The sequence below is a fragment of the Microtus pennsylvanicus genome, chromosome X (assembly GCF_037038515.1).
Source record: "Microtus pennsylvanicus isolate mMicPen1 chromosome X, mMicPen1.hap1, whole genome shotgun sequence".
NCBI lineage: Eukaryota > Metazoa > Chordata > Mammalia > Rodentia > Cricetidae > Microtus > Microtus pennsylvanicus.
Genome location: NC_134601.1, coordinates 96900845 through 96914671, shown reverse-complemented (window position 1 = coordinate 96914671; position 13827 = coordinate 96900845). Strand labels below are relative to the sequence as shown.

General features: G+C 37.9%; 1 protein-coding gene across 1 annotated transcript; it reads left to right on the top strand.

Annotated features, from left to right (window-relative positions):
- The first annotated feature begins 2719 nt into the window (after nucleotides 1-2719).
- Gip (gastric inhibitory polypeptide) lies at nucleotides 2720-3144 on the top strand. Its single transcript, XM_075958643.1, is given in 5 exon segments — nucleotides 2720-2740; nucleotides 2742-2787; nucleotides 2790-2905; nucleotides 2907-3082; nucleotides 3084-3144. Coding segments are annotated over 5 exon segments (420 nt in total).
- Nucleotides 3145-13827: the final 10683 nt, after the last annotated feature.

Sequence of the window (13827 nt, the reverse complement as noted above, 5' to 3'; positions counted from 1 at the left end):
CATGATTCCCACCACTACAGGCTCTCTTTCTGGAATCATATCCCTTACCACCCAAAGAAAAATTTCTTCCTTTCATAAGTTGCCTGATTCATGGTATTTTATCATAGCAAAAACTGAGAATTGCTACTAATACCTTTAATACCATCAATTAAAAATGTCATTTAATATAAATTTCCAGAATTTTAGAACAGCAATTCTCAGTTTTCAGGTTGCAATACTTTGGGAGTCATATATCAGATAACTGCATAGTAGCTATTTATATTACAATTCAAAACAGTGACAAATTTCCAATTATAAATTAGCAATGAAATAATTTTATGGATGGGATCACCAGAACATGAAGAGCTCTACTAAATGATTGCAGCATTAGGGAGTCTGAGAACAAATGTTTTAGAGTAAAAGCTGAAATTTTATTTTCCCTATAAAAATGTATCTGATGGCTTGAAAGAAATTGCCTCTAAAGGGAGTGGGGCTATTAGGGCTTTGTTAGAATGGGTATGGTCATGTTGAGGGAATGGTGTCACTGTGGAGGTAGGCTTAGAGATCTATGCTCAAGCTATACTAAGTGTGGCTCACAGTTGATTCCTGTTGCCTTCAGATCAAGATGTAGAACTCTCAGCTCCTTGTCCATCACCATTTATGCCTGCTTGCTTCCATGTCCTTTCATGAAGGTAATGGACAAAACTTCTGAATTGTAAGGCTCTCTTACCCAATTAAATGTATTCCTTTATAAGAGTTGTCATGGTCATGGTTTCTCTTTACAGCAATAGAAACTCTAACTAAGACAGTATCACAGATTTTTACTTTTTAGTATATGCTTAGAAATGTGTGTAACATTCTTATCTATCTTAATTTGTTTAATACTCCTGAGACTTCACATTGACTTGGAAATTTATTTTTCTTAAGACTTTTTAAAATTTTCTCTGTGTGTATAATGCATATGTTTCTGAATGAATATATGCCACATGTGTAAAATTGTCCACAGAGACCAGAAGATTGTGTTGTATCCTCTGAAATGAAGTTATTGCCCCTTGTGAGCAAATTATCTGTGTATGCTAGCATATGTAAAATAGAAAATTTTCTTTAAAATAGCATGTCTTAGTATCTTTTATTGCTTTTAATTAAATTTAATATTTATCAATCAACTCCTATGGACAGGGGACAAGAAATAGAAAAAAGATGGAGAAAAGGAGATAGAACTAAGAATCAGCTCAGAGACAATATTCCATCACTAAGACATGTCCTATAGTTATTCGGTTTTATCAACAACCAGTTTTTGATGTAGGCCTACTGATGGAGGAAGGTCATTGGCTAATAAAGGAACTGCCTTGGCCCATTTTATTGGTTAGAACATAGGTAGGTGGAGTAAACAGAACAAAACGCTGGGAGGAAGAGGAAGTGAGGTCAGACTCGACAGCTCTCCTCTCGGGAGCAGATGCCTCAGCAGAGACGCCATGCCCCGCTCCTGGGCAGATGCACATGACGAAACAAGCCGCCAGGTCAGACATGCTGAGTCTTTCCCGGTAAGACCGGTGCACACAAATTATTAGAGATGGGTTGATTGGAATATCAGAATTAGCCAGTAAGAGCTAGAGCTAAAGGGCCAAGCAGTGATTAAATGAATACAGTTTGTGTGTTGTTATTTCGGGCATATGCTAGCCGAGCAGGCGGCTGGGGTGTTGGGGACGCAGCCCCGCCGCCCTTATTACTACAGCCTACTGTGTCCAGCACTATAAAATATACTTGATGCAGGAAAGAATATGATATTCCTTTTCAATTGGAAAGTTTGTAAAATATGCTTAAGCTTGCAAGTTACAAAGTTAAAGATTATTAAGAAACATTGGGTGCCTACTTGCCTAGTCCTCCTAGCTACCCCTGAACCACACTCAAGTTTATATTAGGGCGAAAAATCACAAGCAGCCTGACTGTGGACCAAGTCTACATATCTGGAGGGTTCTTAAGAAACATGACATTGGAAAGAGGGAGAAAAAAGTGAGATAGATACTGCAAGATGTGTACATGAAAGGGAGTGGGAAGCAAAGTTATTTCATAAAGAAATAATGAAACTTGGGTTATATAAAGGTGCAGCCGGTCTCAGGAGGTGATGGTACTAAGCCAATGAAAAAGCAAAGAAGAGATTTGTGTGATAGGGTTGAAATTGTTTGTTATAACCAACCTGCTTGTGCTTAATAATCAGATACCATTTCTTTCAAGACCATTAGTAAGCCTCAGTTCTGATGCACTCCATGTCTCCAAGTCCATGCTTTGGATTTGAGCAGAGGCATTTGTTGCTCCCTTGAAATGACAGAAGTACAATTAACTTTGGAGTGCTTAAACACAGTAATAAATCTTAAGAAATATCTTCTATAATTTCTAGGAAATAATTAAAACCTAGAGATAAGTTCATGCTAAGTCCAACACATTAGAATGAGACAACAGCCAGGTGAGATGCAGGTGTATGTACTCAGATTTATTTACATCCCAATTCATTAAAAGTATTTATTGCCAAAAATCCACTAAGCAGGATCAGTCTCTGGGTCAAAGCTCCACTGTCCCTTCCAATCACTTCGTGAAATCCTTTGTTTCTCCCCACCCCAGCTCTCAGCACTTACCCAAGTCCCAGCATTAAGTAGTCTCCTGGATCCACCCACAGTGCAGTATCAGCCGGCCATTTGTTTTCCTCTCAGCTCAGGCACACAACCTAGGAAGATAGAGAAAGATGGTAGCTATGAAGACTTGGCTCTCTACTTCTGGTGCTCCTCTTCCTGGCAGCTGGGCTGGGAGAAAAAAAGATGTTCAATTCAGATCCCCTGCTAAATTTGGTAGCCCTCTGCCTCGAGGCCCGAGGTATGCAGAGGAGAATTTCATCAGCAATTACAGCATTGCCATGAACAATATCCACCAAAAAAGACCTTGTGAACTGGCTGCTGGCCCAGAAGAGGAAGAATGACAGGAAACAAATTACCCAGAGAGAGGCCCAGGCCTTGGGGCTGGCAGGACAATCTCAGGGAAATGAGGAGACAGAGGGACAACAGAGCTCCTTGCCCAAGAACCCCAGTGATGAAGATGTGCTCAGGGACTTGCACAGAGCTACTGGCCTGGATGGTGGACCAAAAAGAGCTCTGTTGGCTGAGGTCTCAGTGACTGACCTAGCCCAGAGCAGGACTGGACTCTGCCCTTTGCCCCCTCATCTCCTACTTCTGCCCTGATCCAAAGTCTTCAAGAGAAACAAACCAATAAAGTCTTGAACTAAAGTCAAAAAAATTATTGACAACTTTGTGGCAATTTTATACACAGAAAAAGAATTAAGCATCCATAAAACACACGTGATGCTACTGTGATAGAACTGAGAAACTTACTAAATTGGTCTGCCTACACAGGGTTTTTGACAACTGTTTATTTTTATGACAATATGATTCCTTTGAAAAATTTCAGATGTCAAGTATTAAAACTTGATATATTTTTAGGGAAAATTCTAAACATAAAGTTTCCTAACTTAGTGGTGTATGTTATCTACATTTTAAAAACATCAGGGAAAATAGAGAGAAAAATGATGAAGAACAATGAAAGTGGCCTGTAATCTTCAGGCCTCTAAATTAGACATGAGAAAGGAGAGGAGCAATCATAAGCCATTCCCCGGGATCTGCTTTCTTTAGGTGGCTGAAATCAGAGCTCCTAAGTGATTGAATCCAACACTGAAAACCTCTACAGCCTCTTACTGAGGTCAGAATCAGTCACGGCAGTCTGATAGTTTCAGTGAAGTGGATCAGATTAATTTGTAAAATTTCTTTGAGAAGAGTTTAGGCTAGAAGAGTGAAGTATAAAAAAAAATCATGCTTTTTTGCAATATTTACAGATATCCCTAAATTGTCAAACTAATATTATGGCTTAAAAAAGAAATAATGCCATCTGGAAGAAGAGAATAGCATAGAAGATAGTGCCTATAGTTGCATGGAAATGTTAAGACTTGTACACTGATTAAATTATTGGATGAGAAGGTGGTTCTCACACTTGTAACAATGGTGTTGGTTTGTAGACTTAGCTGGTCTGTCCCAGTTACTAGAATATGCTTATTTTGGACTTGGATATTATGATGGTTAATACTGATTGTGAACTTGACAGGATTTAGAACCACCTAAGAGGCATAGCTCTGGGTATGCATGTAAGGCTGTTTCTAGATTTGACTAACTGAAATAGAAAGATGTGGCAGGATACAAGATCAACTCCAAAAAATCAGTTGCCTTCCTATACACTAAGGATAAGGAAGCAGAGAGGGAAATCAGAGAAGCATCACCTTTCACGATAGCCACAAATAGCATAAAATATCTTGGGGTAACTCTAACCAAGGAAGTGAAAGATCTATTTGACAAGAACTTTAAGTCTTTGAAGAAAGAAATTGAAGAGGACACCAGAAATTGGAAGGACCTCCCTTGCTTTTGGATCGGGAGGATCAACATAGCAAAAATGGCAATTTTACCAAAAGCAATCTATAGATTCAATGCAATCCCCATCAAAATCCCATCAAAATTCTTCACAGATCTGGAGAAGACAAGAATCAACTATATATGGAAAAACAAAAAACCCAGGATAGCCAAAACAACCTTATACAATAAAGGATTGTCTGGAGGCATTACCATCCCTGACTTCAAACTCCATTACAGAGCTACGGTATTGAAAACAGCTTGGTATTGGCATAAAAACAGAGAAGTCTACCTATGGAATCGAATAGAAGACCCTGACTTTAACCCACAAACCTATGAACACCTGATTTTCGATAAAGGAGCTAAAAGTATACAATGGAAAAAAGAGAGCATCTTCAACAAATTGTGCTGGCAAAACTGGATGTCAATCTGTAGAAGAATGAAAATAGATCCATATCTATCACCATGCACAAAACTCAAGTCCAAATGGATTAAAGACCTCAATATCAGTCTGAACACACTGAACCTGATAGAAGAGAAAGTGGGAAGTACTCTACAACACATGGGCACAGGAGACCACTTCCTAGGTATAATCCCAGCAGCACAGACATTGAGGGCCTCTTGGAATAAATGGGACCTCCTGAGACTGAGAAGCTTCTGTAAAGCAAAGGACACTGTCACTAAGACACAAAGGCAACCCACTGACTGGGAGAAGATCTTCACCAACCCCGCAACTGACAAAGGTCCGATCTCCAAAATATATAAAGTACTCAAGAAATTAAACCGTAAAAGGCTAATCAACCCAATTATAAAATGGGGCACTGAGCTGAACAGAGAATTCTCAACAGAAGAAGTTCAAATGGCCAAAAGACACTTAAGGTCATGCTCAACTTCCTTAGCGATCAAGGAAATGCAAATCAAGACAATTTTAAGATACCATCTTACACCTGTCAGAATGGCTAAAATCAAAAACACCAATGATAGCCTTTGCTGGAGAGGTTGTGGAGAAAAGGGTACGCTCATCCATTGCTGGTGGGAATGCAAACTTGTGCAACCACTCTGGAAAGCAGTGTGGCAGTTTCTCAGGAAATTCGGGATCAACCTACCCCTGGACCCAGCAATACCACTCTTGGGTATATTCCCAAGAGAGGCCCTATCATACAACAAAAGTATATGCTCAACTATATTCATAGCAGCATTGTTTGTAATAGCCAGAACCTGGAAACAACCTAGATGCCCTTCAATGGAAGAATGGATGAAGAAAGTATGGAATATATACATATTAGAGTACTACTCAGCAGTAAAAAACAAAGACTTCTTGAATTTTGCATACAAATGGATGGAAATAGAAAACACTATCCTGAGTGAGGTAACCCAGACCCAAAAAGAGGAACATGGGATGTACTCACTCATATTTGGTTTCTAGCCATAAATAAAGGACATTGAGCTTATAATTCATGTTCCTAGAGAAGCTAAATAAGAAGGTGAATCCAAAGACAAACACATAGGCATCCTCATGAATATTAACCTTCATCAGGTGATGAAAGGTGACAGAGACAGAGACCCACATTGGAGCACCAGACTGAAATCTCAAGGTCCAAATCAGGAGCAGAAGGAGAGAGAGCACGAGCAAGGAACTCAGGACTGCGAGGGGTGCACCCACACACTGAGACAATGGGGATGTTCTATCAGAAACCCACTAAGGCCAGCTGGCCTGGGTCTGAAAAAGCATGGGATAAAACCGGACTTGCTGAACATAGCAGACAATGAGGACTACTGAGAACTCAAGAACAATGGCAATGGGTTTTTGATTCTACTGCACGCACTGGCTTTGTGGGTGTCTAGGCAGTTTGGATGCTCACCTTACTAGACCTGGATGGAGGTGGGTGGTCCTTGGACTTCCCACAGGTCAGGGAACTCTGATTGCTCTTTGAGCTGATGAGGGAGGGGGACTTGATCGTGGGAGGGGGAGGGAAATGGGAGGCGGTGATGGGGAGGAGGCAGAAATCTTTAATAAATAAATTAATTAATTAAAAAAACAAACAAACAAACAAACAAAAAAGGAACAAATGTAAAAAAAATAAATAAAATTTTTAATTAACCTTTAAAAAAATACACAAATGTGTTTGGTACCTTCCCTAGACTGAATAAAAAGAAAATAGCAACTGGGCCCTCAGAATTCATTGCTCATTCTGATGCCTGACTTTGAATGCATTGTGAGCAGCTTCCTCATGCTCTGATCTCCATGTCTTCCTTACTATCATGGACTGACCCAAAAACTGTGAATTAAAATTAAACCATCTTCTCTTAAGATCTATATGTTAAGTGTACAATTTATCAACTTTTTGTCAGGTATTTTCCAGCACTCACTAGACAGAGACAGACAGATCTCTAAGAATTCAAGGCCAGCCTAACCTACAAAGTGAGTTCCAGGTCAGCCAAGAACTTTTCTGAGAAAAACAAGCAAAGAAAAATAAGAAAGTAATTTGCACATACAATATCCTTACTTTTTTATTATTTTATATTATGGGTGCTTTTTGCTGGCATGTATGTGTGTATACCACAAACGTGCCTGTCACTGGCAGAGCCCAGAAGGATGTTTCCAATCTTCTGGGTGTAAAGTTATCTATATTTGTGAGCTTCCATGTCGATTCTGGGAATTGAACACATGTAGGTCCTCTGGAAGAGGAGGAGTCTGTGTGCTTAACCACCAAGTCATGTCTCCAGTCCCATATCCAATAGTTTGTTCACATGATTTCCTTGATTAATTATATCATTATGACTTTCTATGGCAAATGATAACACAGTCTTTAAAAATATTTATTTTAAATGACGTTTGTCTCTGTGCTTGTGTGTACATTGTTATTTGGGAATATTCATATGGCTTCAGTTGTCCAATGAGGCCTGAGGGGAACATGGTGGTAGATTCTGTAGAAATGTACTTAAAAGGCAATTATGAGCCACCCCTTGTGGGTGTTGAAATCAAACCTGAGTCCTCCTACAAAGGCAGTATATGCTGTAACAACTACGCAATCTCTCCAGCCCCTATAACACAATCTTGATTATATAGTTTGCTGTTTACTAATTAAGCAAACTTAACAAATAATACTACATTATTTTTAAAATACAATTATTTTTCTTTAAATTCCACTTCTAATTAGCCACCTAATTAGTACTGGTATTACCTAATATATACTTATCATGTCAAATATTGAGCCAAATGTTTCCAAAAAGGTCTTACTCATATTTAATAGGAATATAACCAAGAGATGAATTGCCCATTATCTTGAGTTTTTCAATGTTCATTCCTTCTAAAAAAAATCTAGGTTATGTATATGACAGAGGTTTAACTTTTGAATTATTTACTTATCTTTCATAACTCTTTTCCTCCTAAAACATAAGATAAAACAAAACCATCACATTGAAGTTAGAGAAGGTAAACTAACAGAAGGAAAATAACCTCTAGAGTCAGCACAAGAATCAGAGACCCACTTATTTACACATTAAGGAGTCCCATAAAGTTACTAAACTTGGAAGCATTTTCTAAATTGAAGGTCCCTCCTTTTGGTTTTATGTCACTTTGTGTTAAGTTCATATAAAGCTATCCAGGAGAGAGGGAAAGACAAAGATTTATATAAGCTTGAAAATCTGACCTCCCACTTATCTTAATAGTTATATTAGGTCATCTAATAATTTGTAAGCAAATAAGCCCCAACTCCGATGAGTATTGTGGCTGTGGGGTAATGGCTATCTAAATAAATCTATGATTAACTTATGAAGTAATATGATTTGAATAAGCTCTAGGTAAAATCATGTTCATAATCCTCTGGCAGGAAGGACATAGGCACTACCTGGACACTTCAACTTCATCATCATTATAATAAATAAATATGAGATACTGAGAAGATAACAGTCATGAATTTGAATACTTAATTTTATCAAAATATTTTAATTTTTCATTTTATGTGTTTGTTCTACGTACATTATAGTCGAAGTGATCACTGAAGAGGTCCAAAACTTAAGAGGATATTTATTTGGAATTAATTGGAAGTAATGGATGACAGGGTAAAATTAACCTTTATAAGGTGTTTTTATAAATGTTTTATGTAGTTTTTAATTATCAGTGCAGAACTTTTAAAGTTGAAATAGATTTAATATTCATAAAAACGGCAAATTTCTTGGTAATTCTGTAAAAATGAGCCCAAATCATTCACAAAGTAGCATATTTATAGAAATATGTGCAGGTTAATATAATTGATCTAAATTTTTATTTAGCAGTATTTAATAATAAGATCTCAAGAATGAAATTAGATACATAAATCATGTGATGGTTAATCTTGGTTGTCAACTGAACTACATCTGGAAAAACTAAAACCAAAGTATGTCCACTCCTGTGATGATTTTCTCTGTCAGACTATTTCAAGCAAGAACACTCATCTTAAATGTGGGTCACACCCTCTGTTGGGAGCTCACATAAAAGGACTTGAGAAAAGGAAGTTTTTTTCAGTTTAGCTGTTTGCCCTCATTATCATTGGCAAGTTCAACTATCCTATTGCCAAGGCATTACTTCACTGGTGTTAGAACCTACTTCAGGATTTCAACGTAGAGCAAAGATCATTATTTCTCCAGGAATCCTCCAGGCATATACCACCAGATTGGGGCTGCTGAGACATCCAGCTTTATGGAGTGAACCGGATTATCATTTTTAGATAGAGATTGTAGACACATGAAAATGAGAAGACAGAAATTGACCTCAATGGAAACAAATAGCAATTTTATCACTATGAGGGACAAGCAACCTTCCTGATGGAATGAATGTCTTGCCTTATAGAGATGGGGAAGCCAGGGTTTTATAGAAGACAAGAGTGGTGATTGTGGAAAAGGAGTTTCATGGTTTTTCTAAGAACTGGGGGTTGGTTGGACACCTGTGGCTACTTGAAAATGTAAGGTTTAGCTTAGGATGGTGGTGGTATGGGAAGTCCTTCTGTATATGTGTTGCTTTTATTGGTTAATGAATGAAGAATTCGTTTGAGCCTATGACAAGGCAGAATAGAACAAGATGGGAATTCCAAGCAGAGATAGAAGATAAAAGGAGGTGGAGTCACAGAGATACCACAGAGCTGTTGAAAGAGACAGACACTGGAACTTTACCCGGTAAGCTACAGCCTTGTGACAATACATAGAATAATAGAAATGGGTTACATTAAGAGGACAAGAAGCATAAGCTAATGTGCCAATCAGTGTTGCAATTAATACAATTTCTGTGTGATTATTTCAGGTCTGGACAGCCAAGAAATAAACAAGAAATCTCTGCCTATAGAGTAGACTTCCTTATCAGGAGGTACACATGTTCTCTTAGGGGGAGATTCTTCATTTCCACCATCTTTCATTCAGCCTCTCCAGTGTGAGACAAAACTATTATAAGACTACCTGGACTGTATCGTGTAATCCAATCTAGTAAATCCCATTTTAACATACAGTCTTTCTATCAGTTATGCTCCTTTATAGAACTCTGATTAATATAGAGTTATCACTAAATTTTGCTTAAATTTTGAACCCCAACGACAGTCAGTATCACTATACTCTGAATTTCAGTCACTGTAACTTCTCTCAGTATTCTGATGATCCTTGAATTGAGAAGTAAGTTAGTACCTTTCATAGGTCTTTCATGTAGCTGCCTTAGGTCCCACCTTTTGCTTTTTGAAGAAATTTCTTGTACCTTTCTTGTTTCTCCCTCATGCACACTTTCTATAGCCTAAGTCAGATAAAGAAATCACCTGGTATCCCATATAGGCCCTGTGCTTAGACTATGGGAACTGTTCCTGCCTCAGAGTATCAAATGCTGAGATTATATGTGTGCATGTTCATGACTGGATGACATAATTTTCTTCTCATTTTTCTCCTGAGAACTAATTTTGTGCTAGTGGAATTGTCTTGATCATGAAAGCAAAGCATTGGAAGTTTGAAAATAATGACTAGTAGGAAAACTATGAAACTCTTGTTCTATAATCTCTAGTGACATCTTTAGATGTAATTTACAATCCAAAGAATCTATGTTGGTGTAAACTGACATTACTCCCAAATGTGCATATTTGTTCAGTTATTTATCTTCCTTTACATAATGCCTCCATTTTTTAGGAGCTTCTCCTGATGATATGTCCTTAATAAATCACTTTCATATTAGTTCTTTATAAATTAATCGTTGTTAGCATACAACATATTGTGTTTCCTTGTGGCATTTTTATCCTTAAATCATTATACTTTATTTTTATTCATTCTCCTCCACTGCCCTCCTTCATTCTACTACTCTCATTTCCTTCTCCAAATTTCCCCTTTCTGTTTTCATGTCATACATATAACATCATTGTTTTGCAAATGTGATATATTAGTTGTCATTAGGTCTGACTCTGATGAACTGAAGTCTTGATGGAGATTCCTATGATAACACAAAATGCACCTTGTCAGTTTTTCCTAGTCTTCTACTGTAGGACCTATGGCCTATATGGGACAAATATAAACCTGTGAAATCAAATTTCTAGGACATTTAAGATCCTTTGAACTAACTTTGAGCTAAGAGTACCTTATATGAATTGAGAACACCATTAATTTTCCAACCAAGTCAAAACAGGAGTTTGTAAAGTTCCAATTTCATTTTGAGTTTTTTTTTCAATACACTTCATAGTAGAATCATGGCAATCTACTTTCATAGTTATCTGATTGTATGGTTTATAAATGTTTCCAGAAAATGGTGTTTTCTGCTGGGGTTTTCTTGATGTGGGAGGGTCTTCTATGTGTTACTTTCATTGGTTAATAAAGAAACTGCCTTGGCCTTTTGATAGGACAGCAACTTAGATAGGCAGAGTAGACCTAAAAGAATGCTGAGAGAAAGAAAGCAGAGTCAAACAGACGCCATGCTTCTCCTACAAAGACAGTAGTTGGACTCATGCCAGTAAGCCACAGTCAAGTGGCAATATACATTAATAGAAGTGGGTTAATCAAGATGTGAAGTTAGCCAGTAAGAGGCTAGAGCTAATGGGCCAGGCAGTGTTTGAGTGAATATAATTTGTGTGTTGTTATTTCAGGTGTAAAGCTAGGCATGTGGGAGCCAGGCAGGACAAAAAGCTGGCCTGCTTGCCTCTTCACTACATTTTCTGACTTGAAGATTATTTGCAACATGAACTGGGGCCTGCTTGTACACGGAGAGTCCTGTTTGTTGTTGTTTCTGTCCTGCCCGGTACCACACAATTCTTTAGCCCCAAAGAAAATGACACATAGGTCCCCATAAATTATAAGCTGATTGGCTCATTAGCTCTAGCCTCGCACTGGCTAACTCTCACATCTTGATTAACCCATTTTTCTGATCTATGTTAGCCATGTGGCTCAGTACCTTTTTTCAGTGGGGCAGATCACATCCTGCTGCTTCTGTGATCTGGGCAGGAGTGGGAGGAATCAGCTTCCTCCTTCCCAGAATTCTCCTGTTCTCATTATATCATTTCTACTTCCTGTCTGGTTTTCCCACCTATATTTCCTGTCTGGCCAATCAGAGTTTATTTATAACATGATTGACAGAATACAGAGAATTCTCCAGTACCACTTCCCCCTCTAAAAAAAAAAGGAAAATATCCATAGAACATTTTTTGGGAATGTGGGCATAGTATTCCAGGCTACTTCCAGCTTGTTGGGGGCGCTGATAATCTTATGAGGGCCTAAAGAAAATTTAGAGTTATGATCAAGTCCTGACTGAAGTATCCTGTGAGTCTTGATCATCTCAGGCAGCAGTCTTGAACCTGTTCTGGATGAAGAACTCAGATATCTGGGCCATCTATTCCTGCCAGAGACTTCTCAGGTGGTCTTCCTTGATCAAACTGGATTTTTCTTAACTCTGAATAAATCCACAGCCTCTCATTTTCTGTGGAAACAAAAATCTCTTCTCCAAAGTAACATACCTTTTGACTTCAACTGTGAAATCAAGGTATTTTCAAAATACCTGTCTTGGATTAATTCTGCAGCATTTATAAGCAAATATCTTTTAGCAGCTGTTTCTCCTTCCTCGGCATTTTAACAATTCAAAGAGAGCATAATAATATACAGTATCAAGATTCTCTGTGTATTTTCCATCTTTGCATGGCTTTATTTTAACCTCTATTTCTTTTATTTTTACTTTTAACTTTTGGCTTTTTGAGACAGGTTCACTATATATTTTTGTCCTGGAATTCCTTCTGTAAACCAGGCTATTTTTGAACTCACAGAGATCTGTCTGTCTCTACCTCCCAGGCTACTCTCTTTCTTTTTTTTTTTGAGAACTTTAATCTTTAGCCTGTACATATTTTTAACACAGTGTAAACCATTTAGAGGTTTTCTTACTCTTTGAATCTCTCTTTACTATATATCTCTCTTTTTCTGACCATATAGGTCTTTAATTTGCTAAGGAATATGAAGTTTTTGTTTTGTTTTGTTTTGTTTGCCACAACACTATGGTGTTTTAAGGTCCTTGCTAGGAAGCAAGCTGCAACAGTGTGTCCATAAACAACACTGAAAAGCTCCTATGGCATTTCAAGGTCCTTGCCAGGAAGCAAGCTGCAACATTGTGTCCATAGCTCCATAGTCTGGACTGCCTGCTTGAAAGAGTCAGAGTTTTCCCTGGCAGGAAGGCCCAGAAAGACGGCATTTTAAAACAGCAGCTTTTTTCCTGCTATGGCTGAAAACCGAAATGGTATACTCTAGTCTTTCACAAGCTTTCTCAGGCTTTATGTGGATGTAGTTATCCACGTGGGCGCCATTCTGTAACATGAACGGGGGCCTGCTCGTGCATGGAGATTCCTGTTTTTTGTTGTTTCTGTCCCTCTCAGTACCCCACAACTGTTTAGCCCCAAAGAAAATCACACATAGGTCTCCATAAGTTATAAACTGATTGGCCCATGGAAACAAGTGCATATGTCAAGAATCATTTCCTTGTACTTCAACAATAAACAGAAAAGAATCCAGTACCTTTGGAAAAATACAAAGACTAGTTTGAAGAATTGAAAAATAGGAATGGAGACAACTGTCTTATTTTCATTTAAGAACTCAGGCCACATCACAAAATAATGGGTATTTTTCAGAAAATAACAGTAGGTTATCATAAATGCATTCTGTACATGATTGTTCCACATGTGATTGCATTGCAACGATCAATCTGTGTGATTCTTCCCATAGTCACCACTCTCTACCTGAAAACAAATAGACAACATTGGCAATGAGCTGGATAAATAAATATATTCTTTTTGCCATTCTCCATCTGAACAGGATACTCATCTTGCTCATAGCCTTGGATTCTAAACCAAAACTGAATCTGAACAGTTACATGATCACATTAATAAACTTCATGGTTACTAGAAACCTTGTGTTCCTATGGTAGCCAAAGTAA